General features: G+C 41.6%; 2 protein-coding genes across 8 annotated transcripts in view; one reads left to right on the forward strand and one right to left on the reverse strand.

Annotated features, from left to right (window-relative positions):
• WDR76 (WD repeat domain 76) overlaps nt 1-15972 on the forward strand; it is a 42823-nt gene extending 26851 nt beyond the window's left edge. For all 3 annotated transcript variants that reach the window (XM_054452207.2, XM_054452211.2, XM_054452209.2), the window contains exons 9-13: nt 220-378; nt 6068-6285; nt 7801-7953; nt 10474-10527; nt 15092-15972. In XM_054452207.2, coding sequence (XP_054308182.1) covers nt 220-378; nt 6068-6285; nt 7801-7953; nt 10474-10527; nt 15092-15356 — 849 coding nt within the window. In that variant the 3' untranslated portion in view covers nt 15357-15972. The remainder of the gene's footprint in view (nt 1-219; nt 379-6067; nt 6286-7800; nt 7954-10473; nt 10528-15091) is intronic.
• A 156-nt stretch (nt 15973-16128) lies between these two features.
• FRMD5 (FERM domain containing 5) overlaps nt 16129-23538 on the reverse strand; it is a 336834-nt gene continuing 329424 nt past the window's right edge. For 2 of the 5 annotated variants that reach the window (XM_054452212.2, XM_063652194.1), the window contains one exon: nt 19485-23432. In XM_054452212.2, the coding sequence (XP_054308187.1) occupies nt 22855-23432 (578 nt within the window). In that variant the 3' untranslated portion in view covers nt 19485-22854. Of the gene's footprint in view, nt 23433-23538 lie in introns of all 5 variants that reach the window. The other 3 variants (XM_054452214.1, XM_054452213.2, XM_054452216.2) reach the window with 3 other exon arrangements.

The following is a 23538-nucleotide window of genomic DNA, read 5'->3' on the forward strand; positions in this document are numbered from 1 at the left end:
ATGTGACTTGGTATTGTTGGATTGAAAACTAGGAAAAAGTTAATGACAAGATAAAGTTTCTCGTTCTGACTTTGTGACGGGGAGAGTGGTTACAATTATAGACTAAGAAAAGACTGAATATAATCCAGTGTAAATTCTTTAATGACATAATAGCATAGCAAAAATCACTACTTTTCACTAGTTTTTTTTTCTCTCCCCTCACCCCCAACTCTCTTCCAGACCCAGCAACCTAAAGAAGATGGAGTTTATGTTTTTCATCCCCATAGTCAGCCAGTTAGCTGTCTTTACTTCTCACCCGCCAATCCGGCCCACATACTGTCACTGAGCTATGATGGCACGTTACGCTGTGGGGATTTTTCCAGGGCTATTTTTGAAGAGGTAAATGTTAATGTGTTTACATGCTGACTTCAGATGATATTCTAGATTCTTTATGAAATGCCACATGAATAATTATTATACCAATTGGGAGAAGTAGTATAGCAGAAGGACTTTGAGAACTATGCTGCCTAAGTTCAAATCCCAGATCATCTGTTACTAGTTGTGTGACCTTGACAAGTTGCTTAACCTTGTTGTGCCTCACTTTCCTTAGCTGTGAAATGGGATTTAACAGGACTGACCTTACAGGGTTGTCATGAGAATTTAATGAGTTTATGCAGATAAAATACTTAGAACAGAGCCTGGCACATAGTATGTGTTTGCGCTTGTTAAATTTCTTTTTTTTTTTTTCTCTCCCAAAGCTTTTAAATAAAATAACTTACTGTTCTATTTTTAGGCATAAGACTTGTATTTAGCTGGGTGTGGTGGCTCATGCTTGTAATCTCAGCACTTTGGGAAGCCAAGGTGGGAGGCTCACTTTAGGCCAGGAGTTCCAGACCAGCCTGGGCAACATGGCGAGACCTTGTCTCTACAAAAAATAAAAAATATTAGCTGAGCTTGGTGGTGTGTGCCTGTAGTCTCAGCTACTCAGGAGGCTGAGGTGGGAGGATCACTTGAGCCCAGGAGTTCAGGATCAGCCTGGGCAACATAGTAAGACCTTGTCTCAAAAAAAATTAGCTTGGTGTGGTGGCATGTGCCTATGGTCACAGCTACTCAGGAGGCTGAGGTGTGAGGATTGCTTGAGCCCAGGAGATTGAGGCTGTAGTAAAGCCGTGATCAATCACATACATCATTGCACTTCAGCCTGGGCGACAGAGTGAGACCCTCTCTCAAAATAAGACATCTTCTACTTAATGTTTAAAACAAACATATCATTTGAGATGAACTTTCAGATTTGCTTAACTGTATCAGATTGCCTCAATAAGATAAGTCTTATAAGTTGAACTTTTTTATTTTATTTTTTTTGAGATGGAGTTTCACTCTCGTCACCCAGGCTGGAGTGCAGTGGCGCGATCTCGGCTCACTGCAACTTCTGCCTCCCCGGTTTAAGCAATTCTTCTGCCTCAGCCTCCTGAGTAGCAGGGATTACAGGCACCCATCACCACGCCCGAGTAATTTGTTGTTGTTGTTGTTGTTTTTGTAGAGATGGAGTCTCACTCTGTCGCCCAGGCTGGAATGCGGTGGCGCGATCTTGGCTCACTGCAACCTCCGCCTCCCAGGTTCAAGCAATTCTCCTGCCTCAGCCTCCTGAGTAGCTGGGATTACAGGCGCAAGCCACCACGCCAAGCTAATTTTTGTATTTTTAGTAGAGATGGGGTTTCACCATGTTGGCCAGGCTGGTCTTGAACTCCTGACCTTGTAATCCACCTGCCTCAGCCTCCCAAAGTGCTGGGATTACAGCGTGAGCCACCGTGCGTGGTCAGATTTGCTTATTCTGGACATTTCATATAAATGAAATCATACAATTTGTGGTCTTTTGTGACTGGTTTCTTTAACAAAATGTATTCAAAGTTCATCCATGTTGTAGCCATGTATCAGTACTTCATTCCTTTTTATGGCTGCATAATATGCCATTGTATGGGTATTCCACATTTTATTCATCTATTCATCGGTTGATGAACATTTGTGTTTCTATTCTTTCTTTATATATTTATTTTTGAAACAGAGTCTCGCTCTTGTTGCCCAGGCTGCCATGCAGCAGTGCAATCTCGGCTCACTGCAACCTCCACCTCCCGGGTTCAAGCAATTCTCCTGCCTCATCCTCCTGAGTAGCTGGGATTACAGGCATGTGCCACCACGCCTGGCTAATTTTTGTATTTTTAGTAGAGACAGGGTTTCACCATGTTGGCCAGGCTGGTCTTGAACTCCTGACCTCAGGTGTTCCAACCACCTTGGCCTCCCAAAGTCTTGGGATTACAGGTGTGAGCCACCGTGCCTGGCCTTACTTATTTTTATTTTTTGAGATGGGGGTCTCACTCTGTCACTCCAGCTGGAGTGAAGTGGCTTGATCTCGGCTCACTGCAGCCTCTGCCTCCTGGGCTCAAGTGATCCTCCCACCTAAGCCTCCTGAGTAGCTGGAACTTTAGGCATGTGTCACCATGCTTGGCTAATTTTTGTATTTTTAGTAGAGACGGTGTTTTGCCATGTTGCCCAGGCTGGTCTCAAACTCCTGAGCTCAAGTGATCTGCCCACCTTGGCCTTCCAAAGTGCTGGTATTACAGGCATGAGCCACCGTACCCGGCTGTAACTTATATTTCAATAAGCCTGACTTTAAAACAATAGGTGGAGAACTCCTATAGCTTAATTAAAAAAGCTAACCCAATTAAAAAATGGGCAAAGGATCTGAATAAACATTTCTTTAAAGAAACACAAATGGCACTGGGTGCGGTGGCTCACCCCTGTAATCCCAGCACTTTGGGAGGCTGAGGCGGGTGGATCACCTGAGGTCAGGAGTTTGAGACTAGCCTGGCCAACATGGTGAAACCCCATCTCTACTAAAAATACAAAAATTAGCCAGCCGTGGTGGCAGGCACCTGTAGTCCCAGCTACTTGGGAGGCTGAGGCAGGAGAATCGCTTGAACCCGGGAGGTGGAGTTTGCAGTGAGCTGAGATCGCACCACTGCACTCCAGCCTGGGCGACAGAGCGAGACTCTGTCTCAAAAAAAAAAAAAAAACCACAAATGGCAGATAAGCACATGAAAAGATTCTAAGCATCATTTTTCATTAGGGAAATGCAAATCACAATGAGATACCACTTTACACTCACTAGGATAACTATACTTGCCAGTAATAAAAAGTGTTGGCAATGATGTGGAAAAATTGAAACCCTCATATTTTGAGAATTGGTATGTGAAATGGTAAAGTTGGTTGGGGAAAGTTTGACAGTTCCTTAAATGTTAAACAGAGTTACCACATGACCTAGCAATATCCCTCCTAGGTATACACCCAAGAGAAATGAAAGCACATGTCCACACAAAAACTTGTACAGGAATGTTCATACCAGCATTATTTGCAATAATACAAAGAATAGGCCGGGCACGGTAGCTCACACCTATAATCTCAGCATTTACGGAGGCCGGATCACTTGAGCTCAGGAGTTCAAGACCAGCCTGGCCAACATAGTGAAACCGCACCTCTACTAAGAATACAAAAATTAGCTGGGCGTGGTAGCGTGCACCTGTGGTCCCAGCTACTCGGGAGGCCTGAGGCATGAGAATCACTTGAACCTGGGAGGCTAAGGCTGCAGTAAGCTGAGATTGCATCACTGCGCTCCAGTCTGGGTGACAGAGGGAGACTCTCCAAAAAAAAAAAAAAAAAAAAGTTACATATGGTACAATTTACCACTTTAGGTGTATAATTCTGTGAGTTTTGGTGAATTGTGTACACATGTGTAACTATCATAATCAAGATATAGAGCTGGGCGCAGTGGCTCACGCCTGTAATCCCAGCACTTTGGGAGGCCGAGGCAGGTGGATCACTTGAGGTGAGGAGTTCGAGACCAGCCTGGCCAACATAGTGAAACCCCATCTCTACTAAAAACACAAAAAATTAGACGGGCATGGTGGCTCACGCATGTAATCCCAGCTACTCAGGAGGCTAGGCCAGGGAGAATCGCTTGAACCCAGGAGGCGGAGGTTGCAGTGAGCCAAGATTGCGCCATTGTACTCCAGTCTGTGTGACAGAGTGAGACTCCATCTCAAAAAAAAAAGATAGAAATTTTCCATTTCCTTCAAAATTACGTCATGACCTTTTGTAGTCTTTCTCCTCCCACTGCCTGCAATCCCTGGCAACTACTGATGTGATTACTGTCCCTATAATTTTGCCTTTTCCTGAATGTCAAGCAGTTGGAATTATATGATTTGTAGCCTTTTGTTTCTGGCTTTTACCTAGAGTAACACTTTTAAGATTCATTCATGCTATTGCATATATTCGTAATTTGTTTCAGATACTACTGACTAAACAGGTACCTTATACTAGGCACTATCTTGAGTGTGCTTTATATACATCATTAAGCCTTATAACACCCTAGAAAATGAGTAATGTTATTGCATTTAACAGGTGAAAAAACTGAGGCAGAGAGGTTTATGAGGTTGCTCAAGGACATAGATGGCAGAACAAGAATTTACACCAGAATTTGTGTGACTCCAAAGCCCCTGCTCTTAACCATTTAAATATATTGAGTATGCCAAGTTTTCATTTGTATATATTGGTCTTTTTGTGGGGTATGAAGGTTGTGAAGCCTTTAGCATATTAATTTATTCTTAGCTTATAATACTTGTTCTTCAAACTAAAAATCAGCAGTTCATGATTCAACAATAAGAATTGTGGTCATCCCCTCTTAGTTGACAGGAAGATTTATTTTTTATTCTTTATGTGCATGAGTCCTAAACCCAAATTGATTGCATTGTAGATTACATGTGATTAAAAACTTAATAACATGCTCATGATACAGCCGGGCGTGGTGGCGCGCACCTGTAATCTTAGCTACTTGGGAGGCTGAGGCAGGAGAATCACTTGAAGCCAGGAGGCAGAGATTGCATTGAGCCGAGATTGTGCCACTGTACTCCAGCCTGGGCAACAGAGTGAGACTCTGTCTCAAAAAAAAAAAAAACAAAAAATAAAACAACACGCTGATGATAAAATATTTACAGTAAATCAGATATGAAAGTAAATCTGCCTGTTCTTCATTCCCATTATCCACAAGTAACCGTTGTTGCATATCTTGAGTATGCTTCCACAAAGTACATCTATGCTTACAAGCATATAGTTATACATTTTTTTCGCCTCTTCTTTATACTAATGGCTTCATACTAATATACATAGCCTTTTGCAACTCTTTTCACTTAATAGTATATCTTGGACAGTTAATACTATAAAACTGCCTTATTCTTTTTAGCATGGCATGGTATTTCAAAGTAGAGGTGGACCATCATTTATTTAACCAGATCTCTCTTGGTGGATATTTATGTTGCTTCTTATTGCTATTATAAGCAATCTTGCAGCAGACATTGTTATAGATCTCTTAGTGAAATTACTGGGTCAAAAAGTATAAGCATTAAACATTTTGATAGATGTAGCCTGATTAACTGTCAAAAAATGTATATATTTACTCTTCTACTGAGAGTAGGTGAGCATTCAGCTGTGTGTCTTGGACTTGGTTGGCAAAGTTACTTTGCATATTAAAATATAATTTCAATTGGGTAGAATTCAGATTCAGTTCTTTTCTGTTATGTTTCACAGGGTAGATCTGAAACTGAGGTTTATTGGATTGAGAGATTTGGGATGTAGCCCTGACATGGGTAGATGGGCCATTTAATTGTAGACACAGCTGATCAGTGCCTTTGTTTCTTTCTTTTTTTTTAAATTTTCAGTTAGAAGGAATAAGTTCTAATGTTCAGTAGCAGAATAGGGTAACTATAGTTAACAACAGTGTATTGTATATTTTAAAATAGCCAGAAGAGAGGACTTGAAATGTTCCCAGCACATAGAAATGATGAATATTGAAGGTAATGGACACCCCAAATACCCTGACTATGTTTCCATTATGTCCTGTGCATCTGATGGGGATGATGAGAGGATAAATGAGGTTATTTGGGTAAAGTGTTTTATAACCCTTTTACCAAAGAATTTATGCTTTGGCTTTCTTTACAAGAAGAGTGTGATATAAGCTGATTGTTACTTATATTCTTAGGTGTATAGAAATGAAAGAAGTAGCTTTTCCTCCTTTGACTTCTTGGCAGAAGATGCCTCCACTTTAATAGTAGGACACTGGGATGGAAATATGTCACTGGTGGATAGACGGACACCTGGAACTTCTTATGAGAAACTTACCAGTTCTTCTATGGGAAAAATAAGAACTGTTCATGTCCACCCAGTGCATAGACAGTATTTTATCACTGCCGGATTGAGGTATGATCTTTATAAGACTTTGTGACTTAGACCTTTTAATGTCACAATTACATGGTTTAGTTTGGTTGTCAAAGATATTGTAATACAATATTACAAAAGGTATTACTTTTGTAATACCCAAAGGCCAAGTAATTTTCCTTTCTATACTGATTGAGACTTGAGTGATTTTTTTTGAAAATGAGAAATTCTTTTAGATTTAATAAATAGTGAAAAAGCTGAAAGAATTTTTTGTTTTCCTTGGCATTATATGCATTCGCCTCTAATGTTATGAGAAGAAAATTTAAATTTCACAGAAAAAAAAGTTATATGTGACCTATAACTTGTTGGTCTGTGTTACCTTTTTTCTTGGAAGGATTGAAAAACCAACTAGAAACTTGACAGCTGGGCGTGGTGGCTCATGCCTGTAATTCCAGCACTTTGGGAGGCTGAGGCAGGCAGATCACTTGAGGTCAGGAGTTCAAGACCAGCCTGGCCAATATGGTGAGACCCTGTCTCTACTAAAAATACAAAAACTAGCCAGGTGTGGTGGCATGCACCTGTAATCCCACGTACTTGGGAGGCTGAGGCAGGAGAATCACTTGAACACAGGAGGCGGAAGTTGCAGTGAGCCAAGACTGCACCACTGCACTCCAGCCTGGATGACAGAGCGAGACTCTGTCTAAAAAAAAAAAAAAAAAGTCTTTCTGTACACACTGGATCCATGTATCTGCTATAGTTTTGAGATGTGTCTACTATTGTACTTGTTATCTATACCAGTTTTGGGAAAATTAATAGAGTATTAGAGGGTTCTGTCTTTTTTTTTTTTTTGAGATGGAGTCTTGCTCTTTCACCCAGGTTGGAGTGCAGTGGCGTGATCTCAGCTCACTGCAACCTCCGCCTCCCAGGTTCAAGCGATTCTTCTGCCTCAGCCTCCTGAGTACCTGGGATTATAGGCGTGCACTACCATATGCAGCTAATGTTTGTATTTTTAGTAGAGACAGGGTCTTACCATCTTGGCCAGGCTGGTCTTGAACTCCTGACCCTATGATCCACCTGCCTTGGCCTCCCAAAGTGCTGGGATTACAGGCGTGAGCCACCGCGCCTGGCCTTAGAGAGTTCTGTCTTTTTTTTTTTTTTGAGACGGAGTTTTGCTCTTGTTGCCCAGGCTGGAGTGCAATGGCGCGATCTCGGCTCACTGCAACCTCCGCCTCCCGGGTTCAAGCAATTCTCCTGCCTCAGCCTCCCGAGTAGCTGGGATTACAGGCATGCACCACCACATTAATTTTGTATTTTTAGTAGAGATGGGGTTTCTCCATGTTGAGGCTGGTTTCGAACTCCTGACCTCAGATGATCCACCTGCCTCGGCCTCCCAAAGTGCTGGGATTACAGACTTGAGCCACCGCACCTGGCTGAGAGTTCTATCTTAAATATTCCTCAGTATAGCAAATATGTGAGTGTCTAACTTATGTTTAGCCCTGTTGTAGAGGTTCATTACATGTACTATGGCAACATTGATCTTTGTTTCTCCCATTACAGGGATACTCATATTTATGATGCAAGGCGATTGAATTCCAGGAGAAGTCAGCCTTTGATTTCTTTGACTGAACATACAAAGAGCATTGCTTCTGCCTATTTTTCACCTCTTACTGGTAACAGAGTGGTGACTACATGTGCCGATTGTAATCTGAGGTAAATTGGGAAGGCAGAAATGTTTTTAAGGAATCTAAAGAGCCTATAGCTACTGTGTCAGTAAACCAAAAGCTTTGTTTACTGCCGTTCCCTATTAAATTGCTAGTGTTATTGTTTAGTAGTCATATCTAGGTTCCCAAAGACTGGTGACCTGTATTTAATGGCTTTTCAGCGGTTTTTGGGTCCTGGAAATTTCCTTGAGACTGGCAAAGGTCTGTAGCTATCCTGGGGGGTTTATGGTCTGGCTTCCCTTTAAGCACTGAAGAATCCCAGAAACCAGGCTGTGTAGTATCCTGAAAAGGAGATAATTTTAGCATACTTTGGGGTCAGTGGGATCTATTCTGCAAGTGAAGTGCTGAATGGAAATTGCAGAGCCCCAGACCATGGGCAGACAGAAAAGAGCAAAAACTGGGATTCTATACAAGCTATTGGATATGGTTTTATAGTTCTAGGGTTTTAGCTTTAGTACCTTTCTTTAGCTACTTCCTAAAAATTGATTTAAAGTGTAATATAAACCAATCGAACAAAAAACAGAAAACAGTGTCAGTAAAGATGTCGGGAACATTAGTGTAATCACAAAGGAAAATTATTTTGTTCTCTTTTAGAATCCCTGATTTTGCTTAAAATTGCAAGCAGTTTTCAGTTTCTGAGAGTTTTACCTTAAGTGATTTTGGAATTCATATATTATTCAGTTGAATGTATACTGTTCACCAGGCTCCAGAATGGCACCCAGTTTCTGTTTCAACCCACCTGATGGGAAGAGCGTGGTCTGCAGTGTGTGACAGGTGTCCACTTAGTTTCTAGCAAAGTCTGTGAGTACTAACCAGGTGGTGTAGGAAGAGAGTCACCAGGGAATGGTAGGCCAGGATCCCGTTTCCACTCATGCAGTTTCCTTTGTCTCAAAAGCTACTTGTTCTGTTTCTGTTCATTTACACTGCAGTTTACTCTTGTTAAATTAACTATTAGTGGTTTGGCTTTCTACTAATCTATTTAGGCAATAAACTCTAGTGCCAACAAACCACACCAGAAAAGCTAGGCACAAGGAGAAGAGAAGGAGGTGGTGATGCTGTTAGTTTCCTTCTGCTGAAGTGCTCAGTGGAGGCTTCTAGACTCCTCTCCAACTGCTGTATAAAAACTCCTCTCTTTGGCCAGGTGCAGTGGCTTATGCCTATGATCCCAGCATTTCGGGAGGCTGAGGTGGGAGGATCACTTGAGCCCAGGAGTTCGAGACCAGCCTGGGCAACAAGGAGAGACCCTGTCTCTACAGAAAAAATTAGCCAGACATGGTAGTGTGTGCTTATAGTCCCAGTTACTTGTGAGGCTGAGGCGGGAGGATCACTTGAGCCTAGGAGGTTGAGGCTTCAGTGAGCCGTGACAGTGCCGTTGCACTTCAGCCTGGGCATCAGAATGAGACCTTGTCTCTTGAAAAACCAAAACACAACTCCTCTCCTTGGTTGCTGGTTGGTCTTAGTCTGGAAATGGCACTATCAGGCCTTCAACTGATGAGTCTCAGGGAAACTGCTCTTGATACACAGATGTACTTTTAGGTGATTTGTACATTTTCAGGCCACATCCTTTATGTCCCATATTTTTGTGAATTTTGAGTATAGTTTTACAGTTCAGATGATCACTTTAGAATGGGTGTTTTATTTCTATTCATTTATCGTTATTAATTTTGTTTTTAGAGACAGGATCTCTTTGTTGCCCAGGCTGGAGTGCAGTGGCATGATCATGGCTCACTACAACCCTGACGTGCTGGGCTCCAGCCAACTTACGGGCTCTAGCAACCTTACTGCCTCAGCTTCCCAAGTAGCTGGGACTAGAGGCATGTGCCACCATACCTAGCTATTTTTATTTTTTTATTTTTTATTTTTTGTTGATATAGGGTCTCAATATATTGCCCAGGCTGGTCTCAAACTCCTGGCTTCAAGTGATCCTCCCACCTTGGCCTCAAAGTGCTGAGATTACAGGCATGAGCCACAACACCCAGCCAAATGATTTCTACGCTAAACTATAAGCACTAACTTATTTTATAAAATGCCTTGTAACTTTTGTTTAGTATCTTGGCCAAGATTTGTTAGCACCTGATCTTACTCTTTTTTTTTTTTTTTTTTTTTTTTTTTTGTAGACAAGGTTCTCGCTCTATTGCTCAGGCTGGAGTGCAGTAGTGTAATCATAGCTTAGTGTAATCTCAAACTCCTGGGCTCAAGTCATCTTCTCACCTCAGCCTCCTGAGTAGCTCGGACTACAGGCATGTGCTCCACGCCCAGCTAATTTTTAAATTTTTTGTACAGATGGGTCTCACTGTATTGCCCAGGCTGGTCTCAAACTCTTGGCCTCAGATGATCCTCCTGTGGATTACAGGCATGGGCCTCTAAACCCGGCCTGATCCTACATATTTTTAAGTGACAGTTATATATTTCATACCATGAATTAATAAGAAGCTTGTTAAATACACTGATATTTATTTCAGAAAGTTTTTAAGTAACAAAAGAATGTCTTACTCTCTTTATTTTGCAGAATTTTTGACAGCAGCTGTATATCTTCTAAGATTCCGCTCCTCACCACCATCAGGTAGGCTTCTATATGCCAAATAATGTAGATGTGGATTACTATGAACTATTTGTTGCAGTGCATACATTAGACATCTGATTGTCAAAGAGATGTAATAGTCCTGATTTTTGAATACAAAAATTATAAGTGTCCCAGTTTGCTAGTTCCTATCCAGAAGGGTTCTTGCTTCCAGGTTCCCTGTGTCTGTAGAGGTTCAGTCTCTTGTAGTCAGTAGCTGTTCTCTGCAGGTGGGAGGTTATTTTTGGTTAAGGTTAATGACTTTATTCTGAACTGAATTACTCACATTATCTTATTAAAGAAGACTGTAACTACTCACTTGCTGATGAGGCTGTCTGAAGGTCTGTTTATTTACGTCTGTTTATTCTGGGCCTAGAGGGCTTCCTCATCTTCCCACTTCATTTCTTTGATTATACTCTTGCATCAACTACTTTGAATGTATTTGTGTTTTTTTTTTTTTTTTTTTTTTTTTTTTGAGACGGAGTGTCACTCTGTTGCCTAGGCTGGAGTGCAGTGGCGTGATCTCTGCTCACTGCGATCTTCACCTCTTAGGTTCAAGCTATTCTCCTGCCTCAGCCTCCTGAGTAGCTGGGATTACAGGCATGCACCACTATGCCCAGCAAATTTTTTGTGTTTTCAGTAGCGACAGGGTTTCATCATGTTGGTCAGGCTGGTCTCGAACTCCTGACCTTGTGATCCACCCACCTCGGCCTCCCAAAGTGTTGGGATTACAGGCGTAAGCCACGGCTCCTGGCCTTGTATGTGTGTATTTTACATCAAACTTTACTCAATACCTTCTCCTTGATATTCCTCTTTGTCAGTATTTATGAAGTTGGGAATAGAGTGTGTCATATATATTGATTGTTGCTTCATACATTTTGTTCCATTTTATCAGTTTCTTTTTTTTTTTTTTTCAGGTCCACAATTTTTATTTTTAAAAAAATTTTTTTAAAGATAGAGTCTCACTTTGTAGCCCAGGCTGGTGTGCAATGGCATGATCTTGGCTCACTGCAGCCTCCGCCTCCTGGGTTCAAGCAATTCTCCTGCCTCAGCCTCCCAAGAAGCTGGGATTACAGGTGCATGCCACCCTGCCTGGCTAATTTCTGTTTTTTTTTTTTTTTTGAGACAGAGTCTCACTCTGTTGTCCAGGCTGGAGTGCAGGCTCACGATCTCGGCTCACTACAAGCTCCACCTCCCTGGTTCACGCCATTCTCCTGCCTCAGCCTCCCGAGTAGCTGGGACTACAGGCGCCTGCCACCATGCCTGGCGAATTTTTTGTATTTTTAGTAGAGACGGGGTTTCACTGTGTTAGCCAGGATGGTCTCCATCTCCTGACCTCGTGACCCGCCTGCCTCGGCCTCCCAAAGTGCTGGGATTACAGGCGTGAGCCACCACACCCAGCCTAATTTCTGTATTTTTAATAGAGATGAGGTTTCTCCACGTTGGTTAGGCTGGTCTCTAACTTTTGACCTCAAGCGGCCACCCACCTTGGCCTCCCAAAGTGCTGGGATTACAAGTGTGAGCCACTGTGCCCAGCCTATTTTATTTTATATTTTATTTTATTTAGAGACAGAGTCTCGCTCTGTTGCCCAGGCTGGAGTGCATTGGCATGATCTCAGCTCACTGCAGCCTCTGCCTCCTGGGTTCAGGCGATTCTCCTGCCTCAACCTCTTGAGTAGCTGGGACTACAGGCATGCACCACTATGCCCAGCTAATTTTTGTATTTTTTTTAGTAGAGACAGGGTTTCCCATGTTGGCCAGGCTGGTTTTGAACTTCTGGCCTCAAGTGATCCGCCTGCCTTGGCCTCCTAAAGTGCTGAGATTACAGGCATGAGCCACTGCATCCAGTCTTATTTTTTAATTGACTAATAAAATTGTATGTATTTATCATGTACAACATGTTTTGAAATATATACATTGTGGAATGGCTAAATCAAGCTAATTAACATATGTATTACCTCATGTACTTACCATTTTTTTGTGGTGAGAACACTTAAAATCTGTCAGCAATCTTCAAGAGTATAATATATTGACTATAGTCATCCAGTCATCCTGATGTACAATAGACCTCTTGAATGTATTTCTCCTATTAACTGAAATTTCATAGTTTTTGACCAACATCTCCCCAACCCTTTCCCTCTCTGCCCAGCAGTTTAACTACTCTCTCTTTTTTTTTTTTTTTTTTTTTTTAAAAGAAACAGGGTCTCGCTTTCTTGCCCAGTATGGAGTGTGGTGGCATGATCATGGCTCACTTCAGCCTCAATCTCCTGGACTTGAGCAGTCCTCTTGCCTCAGCCTCCCAAGTAGATGGGACTTCAGACACACAGAACCATGCCCCGCTAGTTAAAAAAATTATTTGTAGAGATGAGGACTTGCTGTTGCCCAAGCTGGTCTGGAACTCCTGGCCTCAACTGATCCTCCCATGTGGGCCTCCCGAAGTGTTGGCATTATAGGCATAAGCCATCGTGCCCGGCCTTACAACTTTGTTATTTTTTATTTATTATTATTTTTTAGACTAGTCAAGTGTAGTAGTGAGAAGGTGGGAAAGAGTAGAACAGAGAGTTTTATCTGTAACTGACTGTGAACAATCAATTAAGATAAGTCACTACCTTCGAACCAGCCTCAGCTTTTTAATATTCCCCATATGAGTGAGGTCATGTGGTATTTGTCTTTCTCTACCTGGCTTATTTTACTTAACATAATGTCTCCAGGTTCATCCATGACAGGATTTTCTTGTTTTAAGTGGAATAGTATTCCGTTATGTGTATATACTACGTTTTCTTTATTCATTTATCCATTGATTGGTTGATTCCATATCTTAGATGTGACAGTGAATGTGGGAGTACAGGTATCTCATAGACAGTTCATTTCCTTTGGATATATTCCCAGTAGTGGGATTGCTGGATCATATGGTAGTTCCATTGTTACTTTTTTGAGGAACCTCTATACTGTTTTCCATTATGGGTGCACCAATTTACATTTCCACCAACAATGTACAAGGGGTCCTTCGTCTCCACATCTTTACCAATACTTGCTGTCTTTCATTGTTTTCATAATGGCCATTCTACTAGATGTAAGATGATATCTCATTGTGGTTTTAACTTGCATTTCACTGATGATTAGTGATATTGAACGTATTTTCATATAATTGGCCATTTGTCGTCTTTTGAGAAGTGTGTATTCAGATCCTTTGCCCATTTTTAAATTATTTGTTTTCTTTTTTTTTTAAACGGAGTCTTGCTCTTGTTGCCCAAGCTGGAGTGCAGTGGCATGATCTGGGCTCACTGCAACCTCCGCCTCCTGGGTGCAAGCAGTTCTCGTGCCTCAGCCTCCTGAGTAGCTGGATTACAGGCATGAGCCACAATGCCTGGCTAACTTTCCTGTTTTTAGTGGAGATGGGATTTCACTATGTGGTCAGGCTGGTCTCGAACTCCTGACCTCAGATGATCCACCTGCCTCAGCCCTGCAAAGTGCTGGGATTATAGGCGTGAGCCACTGCGCCCAGCCAGTATTATGTATATTTATTTAATTTTTTAATTTTTAATTTTTATTTTTTGAAATGGAGTCTCCCTCTGACACCGAGGCTGGAGTGCAGTGGTGCGATCTCAGCTTGCTGCAACCTCCACCTCCCGGGTTCAAGCAATTCTTCTGCCTCAGCCTCCCCAGTAGCTGGGATTACAGGCAAGCGCCACCATGCCTGGCTAATTTTTGTATTTTTATTTTTTATTTTTTTTTGAGACAGAGTCTCACTCTGTTGCCCAGGTTGGAATGCAGTGGTGCAATCTCGGCTCACTGTAGCTTCCATCTCCTGGGTTCAAGTGATTCTCCGGCCTCAGCCTCCCTAGGAGCTGGGATTACAGGCACCCACCACCATGGCCAGCTAATTTTCCTATTTTTAGTAGAGATGGGGTTTCACCATGTTGGCCAGACTGTCTCGAACTCCTGACCTTGAATGATCCACCCTCTTGGCCTCCCAAAGTGCTGAGATTACAGGTGTGAGCCACTGTACCTGGCCAATTTTTGTGTTTTTAGTAGACTGGGTTTCACCGTGTTGGACAGGCTGGTCTCGAACTCCTGACCTCAGGTGATCCACCTGCCTTGGCCTCCCAATGTGCTGGGATGACAGGCTTGGGCCACTGTGCCCGGCCATATTATGTATATTTTTAAAAAATGTATGTAGGGTGACTATTCTAGGGGGTAAGAATTTTCATTAACGATAGGGTCATTTAAGTGGCAGTGGGAAATGTGTTTCTCCATAGTCCATACTTTAATGAAAAAGGATTGTTAGTGATATTAAGGCAAAAAGACTAAAAGGGCAGTACTTCTGTTTTTGCTTTTGGGAACTATAAAGGGCTCCATATGTTTTATTTTGGGAGATTTTTAGATGAGGAGGATATCGTCTCTGTCCAAAGGTTCAGTCCTGTAAGGATGAGATAAGGTTGGTGGTAACTCAGTAACTTAATGAGAAGAAACTTGGCAGAGAAAAGCAATGCCGTCTTTACACTCTGCCCAATGCTACCTTATTTAACCTTACTTCATTTAAAAAATATATTGTTTTTCTCACTAGGCACAACACTTTCACTGGGCGATGGCTGACCAGGTTCCAAGCCATGTGGGATCCTAAACAAGAAGACTGTGTCGTAGTTGGCAGCATGGCCCATCCACGACGGGTAGAAATCTTCCATGAGACAGGAAAGAGGGTGCATTCGTTTGGTGGAGAATGCCTTGTCTCTGTGTGTTCCATCAATGCCATGCACCCAACTCGGTATATTTTGGCTGGAGGTAATTCCAGCGGGAAGATACATGTTTTTATGAATGAAAAAAGCTGCTGAGTTTTTGGTTTAGGAACATCAATTTGTTCAAATTGACCATTGTCTAAGGAGCCTAGTAATTGGCGTGCCTTAGTGTGTTTATTTGGTAATGTGTTACCTTTAGCAAATATAACATTGTTTTATTAATAAGACTATAAGAAGAGTGTACTTTTAGTAAGGGAGAAGTCTTGGAGGGTTGCTTCTGCAGGACGGGGAGGGAATTTGAGGGGGAGGCTGAGGTGCCTTCAGGACTTTTTTTTTTGAGATGGAGTTTTGCTCTTGTTGCCCAGGCTGGAGTGCAATAGCGCGATCTTGGCTCGCCGCAACCTCCGCCTCCCAGGTTCAAGCGATTCTCCTGCCTCAGACTCCTAAGTAGCTGGGATTACAGGCACCTGCCACCACGCATGGCTATTTTTTGTATTTTTAGTAGAGATGGAGTTTCACCATGTTGGCCAGGCTGGTCTCGAACTCCTGACCTCAGGTGATCTGCCCGCCTCAGCCTCCAAAAGTGCTGGAATTACAGGCGTGAGCCACCGTGCCTGGCCATCAGAACTTGTAATCAAGACAGTATGTTGAGAAATTCTAACATTATAAATTACAAAGCTTTGACTATTAAAGTTTTTGTGATCTAATGATACAGTTTTGATTCTATAGTGATTTGTGGCTTATTTTATAGTTTGGAATGAATACTTATTTCTAGACTCACACACTGGAAGGGGACCCGGAAAGGTAATCTAACTCAGTGATTTTGAAACTTGATTTTTTTAACTGAGAACTTTTTTTGCCCCCTGCCTGTAGGTTAAGTCTTATGTGAAATGCCAAGATAATTGCTGAACAGCTTTGGTTTACCCAGGGTGGGGTCTGGGTCTGGGTCTGTCTGTATTTTCCCTTTCCTCTAGATGGCTCCTGAGACACAGGCAGGACTCCCAAGCACAGGGTTGGGATCTGTCCTGGTCCCGGCATTCCAGTATAAGATTGCCTCAGACCTGTGTTTTTCAGACTGGGTTTTTGCTCTTCACATGAAATCAGTTGAATGACAATGACTGGTGTTGAAAAAAATGAAAAGGAAAGAATTTGTAAAGAACAGAAAATATATCTGAGTAAGTATTGTTTGGTAAAACTTAGTTACATATGCATATATATTTGTAGGTATATATGTTTATTTATATTCTGATGTAAAATATATATATACATTTTATTACTGTAGTAGCATGGGTAATGGATAAAGAAGTTAAAGCTACTCCTTAGAATGAAGAAGGCCCTAGGCTTACCTGTCCCGATCTTTAAACTGTCCAAAGGAAATTCAATAGCCTGTTAAGTGAATACCTTCATTCTTACTCAAATTTGGGGGAATACTATGAAATACTCACCACTTTTGGTATCTTATCAAAATGTTTTCTTTTCAGAAGTTATGGTAATTTCAATGTGTTTGTTGTTGGGAGGGGAGCTGCCAAATCAGTTACTCATATTACTGTGTGACATCTATCCAACTTTTTTCATTATTCTTCATTGCCAAATACTGAAAGACTTGTAAAATGGCTTTGGCTATATGTTTGAATTCTAAGAGGATTATTTTCCCATAATTGTACATCAGAGAAATACAGTGATACACAATTTCCTTGAAAACCAATTTCTAAATAATTTTCTCTGTAATCTAAGTGTAAAAAGGTTTAGTTTTTAAATAGGTTTAGGTGTTTATAAGCAATAGTTCTCTATTTTCTAGTTGATATAAGTAGAAGAATTGACAAGTGAGATGGAAATGTTAATTTATAAAGGGAAAGAAAAGCTAGGTGAGGTTGAGTTATAATTAAACTGTTCAGGAAACATTGTAAAGGCTTTAGGCTCCCTTTTTCATTTCTATACCAATTAATCTCATGGGTTCTAGAGTGGTTAGTTCTATGGGAATTGTTTTTGTTTTTGTTTTTAAAGATGCTGAAAACTACTCTCAATCAAATTAGTACCATCATTTAAGCTTTGAATACTTGGCAGTAATTGTCTGGGCTCTTCAATAAATGTTAGCAAATTCTTGATGTTTCTCACTTTTGTGGTTTCTTTTGCCATTGTAGCTTCATAAACAGTGCTATTTATATTCAATTACACTTAATAGAGTTATATCTTCAGGCAATGCAGGAAGGAAGGAGAATGAGTAGGGACTTTTGTTGTTGTTGTTGTTGGTGATAAGCTTTCTAATGGAGTAATTGTTTAAATCTAGACAGCACATAAAAGAAAATTGTCTCCCTTGGGACATTCTTACACTGTAATCTGTAGTGAAAGGTACTTCTCCCATAGACTTGCCTACAGCTGTGTGGCTTCTGTAATTATGTGTGTATTATGATTGCCTCCTTCGGGATAAGCCTTTTCTCTAAGTTTGGCCTTTATGATATCTCTTAAGCTCTGAATTCCGTTTGAGTTTTTTTTTTTTTTTTTAAAGATACCCAGCCTTTTGCTATGTAACTTTTAAGGAAGGAGCAGACAATTCTCATTTTCGGTTGTCAGAGACTTGGTCAGACTAGGAGAGACCACAAATGATTAGGAATTAATAGAATCTGAGTTGCTTAAGTCCTATTTTAGTATTCTGGTCTTTGAGCTTCCTTTCCACCAAGAAGATTTTGCAAGGGGAGTTCTCCAGGAAAACAGGGAGCCTTAGGGCTATGGATACAAGGATTTAAATCCTTTCAGCCAATGTACAGTACATGGGGTAGAGTGGGGGAGAAGACACACATGCCTTCTGAATCAATCTGAGAAGAGGAAATACATGCCCTCTAACTTCAGATTCCAAAAACTTCGATGTCCTATTGGGCGGTCCTTTCTGACTTAGTATATTTCCCCCTGCTTTTTAGTAGGGTGTTGATGGCTAGAAATACCAAGACAGCAGATTGTATTTTGACTCATTTGGCTGTAAATATTTGGATTTTCAAATGAAAAGGTAGAATTTATGAGGAAGATAACATTTAGTACAATTACACAGGGCTGAAGAACAAAACATTTTATGATACATTTTCCCCAAAATGGAAACTGGGCAAGAGGAAATTTATTAAAAGTGTGCTTTGCTTGTTTTACTTCAATTCCATCAGCAGGTCGTAGGGGTCTGAAGAGGAAACCTGTTCATGAGCTAAAACCAAAAGTGTGTTCAGGTGCAGAGGAGCTAGATTGTGCTAGAGGAACCCAAAGCAGAGGGAGTAGGGACTAGAGTCCTACAGGGGTGTGTGCACAGGCAGTTCTTGATAAGCTGTCAGCAGAAGGGAGGCTGCTGTGAATCGGCAGGGCCATGGGAAGCCACCCAGGTCCAGTGTTTCTTGTGCTTTTTACTCTTTGGATCACTTCAAGCAAAATCTTATGTCATAAAAACATACAAAAACTTCCGCTGGGGATAGGGTGCTGGATAGCATTTTATAGGTAGTGGGTACCTCTGAAATTTGGAGGTAACATAGCCTGATTGGTGTTTAGGAAGATGATCTGGCAACAGAAATGGGAGAGTGGAGGGCAGGCAGAATTGAGAAGACAAAGATTAGGTAAAAAGCTAGCACAGTGGACCAAGCCCCCATTGTCACCTCTTATCCTCATGGAATTTAGAAGACCATTTCCAATTCTGTAGCCACAGAGTGATGGTTACATAATCAGATGAGATAATGCTATAGGGACATATTTTGTAAATATGTGGTGGTGGTATCATTGTAGTTCCTTCTTAGAAAGTATTTTCTGTGCTCCCACTTACTCCAGGCTTGAGTAAGAACACCAGACCAGAAGGTGGACCATCTGGGTTCTAGTTTGGACTCTACCACTATGTAATCTTGGGAAACTCACTTAGCTTTCTTGGTTTTCCTCATCAGAAAAATGTCCAATTCACTTTAAAATTATTACATTTATAGCTTCTCAGTTTTTTTTTTTTTTTTTTTTTGAGATGGAGTCTTGCTCTGTCACCCAGGCTGGAGTGTAGTGGTGTGATCTCAGCTCACTGCAACCTCTGCCTCCCAGGTTCAAGCGATTCTCCTGCCTCAGCCTCCTGAGTAGCTGGGATTACAGGCGCCCGCCACCACACCTGGCTAATTTTTGTATTTTTAGTAGAGACGGGTTTCACCACGTTGGTCAGGCTGGTCTTGAACTCCTGACCTCATGATCCTCCCAACTTGGCCTCCCAAAATGCTGGGATTACAGGCGTGAGCCACTGCGCCTGGCCGCTTCTCAGTTTCTAACAGTATTTATTTGGGGGTAAGGACAGGATAATAGGTAGATACAAGCAAACTAATTATGTTATATGATCCAAGTGAATAGTAGTCAGCTGTGTAAATCCCACCGGTATCCTTTTATCTATGTGTTAGTAACTTTAAGGGAGGAAAAGTAAGACAGGCTATTATTAAAGAAAGAGCCCACTCTTCCATGATATTTAAATATTTATTTAAGTTTAAAAATAATCTTCATGGCACCAATGATTTTATGCTAACTACATAATGCATATGTAGAAAAAAGTACATTGCTTTGAAGGAAAATGTAACTTAAGAGTTTTTGGCACACAGAAGGTTAACAACTATATATTTTTAAATGAATCTAAGAAATTCACATTTGCAGGTAGTTTACCCTCTACTGCTTAAAGATGCAGTATGCTATTCTTTAGTAAGAGTTTTATTTCCTCTGATAGATGAAGCTATGAAAACCATTGCTTTTTCTACAATGAGATAAAATAATTTTGAGAGAAAATGAGAGACATGTTAGAACACAATATAACCAGGTTAAAAACTTGAACAATTTTTAATGGTGGAGATATACCAAAAAAGACTAGTCACCAATCAAAGGAGGTTTATTATTCAAGCACTATTTGAAAAGCAAACTGAAGGAAACTTCTCTATCCATATTTTTCTGGGATGAGCCCTGGAAAAAAACAACCCTAAAGTTTCTGTTTAGAGAGCAAAATTTAGCTGTTAGAAATGGCATAGACTACTGTACTGTTAGAACTCTAGACACAAGGAACATACTAGGATATGGAATACTGCATCTGTCTCTAATGTGAATATGAAAGGTCAGAGTTGAGGCTATCACTCACTGCATAGAAACACCAGATTCTACAAACTGAGGTAGGAGCACTACACTAAAAGGTAATCTTCTATGTTGCATAAGACAGTAGATATCCAGGTGGACACCAGCCCCCTGTCTCCTGACAGCCTTTTCATCTCTGGGTCTACTTTTCACGTTAGTCCTGTGCTAAATAAAGCCTTTGCTATGTAGATGACAAATGGCAGTGGCTAGTTGATTTTAACTGACCCCTAATCTCTACTAGGATCTCCTTCGGTTTGTATTGTCACTCGATAAATAGATGTTTATAATTCTGCCTAAATTGTTGCTGGTATGAAAATGGTCAGAGAAGCCCTCTTCTCTTCTTATATTCCAGCTGTGTTTTAGCATTCCAGTATTTGATCTTGCCCATTTGGCATCAGACATCTCTTTGCTGGTTAGTTGTTCAAGCACCCTTTAAACAAGCAACCCTGGTGCCTCCACTGGGAAGAGGTCCCAGATCTTTGATACATGTCAGGCATGGAAACAGAGCTGACTGACCCTCTTCTGCTAACATACTGGTAGGATCAGTTTTATTGTCTAGAGCAGGATTGGTGTATTATGGCCTGTAGGCCAAATTCAGCTCACTGTTTTCATAAAGTTTTATTGGAACGCAGCCATGTTCCTTCATTTACAAATTATCTATGGCTGTTTTTGTGCTGTGATGGCAGAATTGAGCAGTTGTGACAGAGTATGGCGTGCTAAACCAAAATATTTACTGTGTAGCACTTTACATAAGTTTATTGACCTCTGGTCCAGATGAAAGGATGTCTTTAAAATTATGCAAATCTCTCCCTAACAACCCCAATTATTCCACAGTTGTCATATTGTAAACATGGACATGGTTCTACCATCTCAGGGGACAAAATAGGGGAGGTCAAGTCTACAAGTGACTCGTTCTGTTCTGTGTTTGGGGCTGTCCAATTAGGGTATCAGCAGCTACTCTACTTTTGTGTGGGTCCAGGAATATGTCCATTGACCACCCTTAAATAAGCCCTCAAGCCCCAGATGACTTAGAAATCTCTCCCTGAGATGAAAACAGGATCTTGTGTGTGATTGGTTTTAGAGTTGAAGAGCTTGGGCCTAGGACCCCACACTCGCCCTTCATATGCCTGTGCTTCTGTGTGCTTCCACGTGCTTCCAGGACTTCCCTCTGCAAGGATGGTGATGCTTTCCTAGAACTTATGCAGAGGATGACCCTAGGGGGCAGCATTTCTATATCTAAAAGTGTTGGTCTCTGCCACGGTCACATTCTGTGTTTTGTGGGCATCTCTTAGAAATCTATTTTAAAAGATTCTTTTCCTGGTCCCTTCTAAGGCTGTTGATCTTGGAATTCTATTTTCTGAAGCTTTTCATTCTCAGGGTCAGTTTCTTTCTTGCATCTTTTAGTTCATCAGGCTCTATTTTCTTAATCCATAAAGTAAAAACAAAATATGAATTGTTAAGAAAATAACATTTTGTTGTTAAAATATAAATTGAAATAGTCTTTGGGTCAAGGGGGTGTATATAAAATAAGCACTGCTCTCCAAATCTCAACAGTCTTTCAGGTAACTTAACTCTGCTTTGTCTTAACTACACTTTGTCCAACATTTCTGACAGAACTATCTCTGGTACCGCTGAATTCGTTTAACGCCCCTGGATCACTATAAAAGTCTTGAGGTTCTTCAGAAAAAAAAAATCACGTTAAGTCTAGTTTCATTATACAAAACTATGGTGATGCCCACTAGGCTCTAGACTAAGGGGACAGACTTACCCCACCCCTGCTGCTGCTGCTGCTGTAGCGGTGGTCCCTTCAGATGCCCACTCTGCTCAGATTTGAAAAAACAAAAGGAAAAGAAAATCCAACTCAGACCATCATAAGAAGCAACTTTCCATTTAATCATTCTACATGGATGTTTACTTTTTTAAAAGTCCTGGCTGGCAAAAAAAAAAAAAAAAAAAAAAACTAAACAAACAGTCCCCATTGTCCAGATCCCTGGCCTGCCCTGCTGAGGCTGCAGTGATAAGTCTACTGGAACCCAGTGGCACCAGCAGGAAAAGCTCCTGCAGAATAGAGGACAGCAGCTCTCTAGTTTTCAGCTAGTGTCCCCTCTGCTAGGTGACACTACTGCAATAATCAGTAATAGTAAAATAAATTATTTTTATTTGATACTTCAAAATAATACACATCTATGAAAAATCAAAATTCAAAACCAAAAATTATCCTGCAAATTAGAAAGATGAGAAACAGAGTCGCTGAGCCTTTCTTGAAATAACTTCTGAAGAAAATGAGTTTTCCCAGTTTGTTTAGACAGGGCGTGAGCCTATCCCTTTCTTCTTCTGGGAAACACCCTCCTAGGCTGCAGTGGACTTTGAGTCATGAGAGGAGGACTTGGTATATGTGCAGATGGTTCCACGATGGGTCCCATTGCTGGGAATGAGTAGCCGGGCTCCTCGGTCCACCTGGCTAGTTTTTGGGAGGAGTCATGCCTTCTCAGGTGTCAATGAGCAGGCTCACCACTGAGCGGATTTTGCAGGCAAACCATCGCCTGAGGGGACAAAAGTATTGATAGTGGAATTGTTCAAACTCAGGGGTCTGGCGGATATCGCGGAAAAAGGCAATGTCAAGGTCAGACTCGGTAAGGATGATCAGGAGGAGAAGCAAAACAAAGAGGAGTCCCATGGTCACAAGGAGCAAACGGAGGACACTTAGAACAAACTTATTCACCTGTTCCTCCTCGGGCCCGCTGTGCCCCTGACACAGGGCCCTCAGCTCTCCCCCAAGGGCCTCCACCTCTGTAGCAGTTGGGGTGCTGGCTTCAGATTCCTTCTCCTCCTCAATGCTGCAGGTGGCTCCATTGATCTGCCGGGAAAGCAACATCAGCTCCAGGCTGTGCTCAGCCACAGGGGTGGGCAGCACGCTGTCTGCAGGGCTGTAGGCCTCGTCTGCAATCACAGCTACTCGCTCATTGCTATCTGTCCGGCTGCTTCTCACGTGAGGCAGGAAGGTGTCCCCATGGGAAGTGGAACGCACTGGCGTGGAATGGGCACTGTCCCGTAGGGACTCTAGGCCTAGAAAGGCAAAAGGAACATGAGTAGGCTGTGTCCCAATGCACCCTTTGCTTTCCAGTAGCACCCATTGTGTTTTATTAGGTACCATTTTGCACATCCACATGAC

The sequence above is a fragment of the Pongo pygmaeus genome, chromosome 16 (genome assembly GCF_028885625.2).
Source record: "Pongo pygmaeus isolate AG05252 chromosome 16, NHGRI_mPonPyg2-v2.0_pri, whole genome shotgun sequence".
NCBI lineage: Eukaryota > Metazoa > Chordata > Mammalia > Primates > Hominidae > Pongo > Pongo pygmaeus.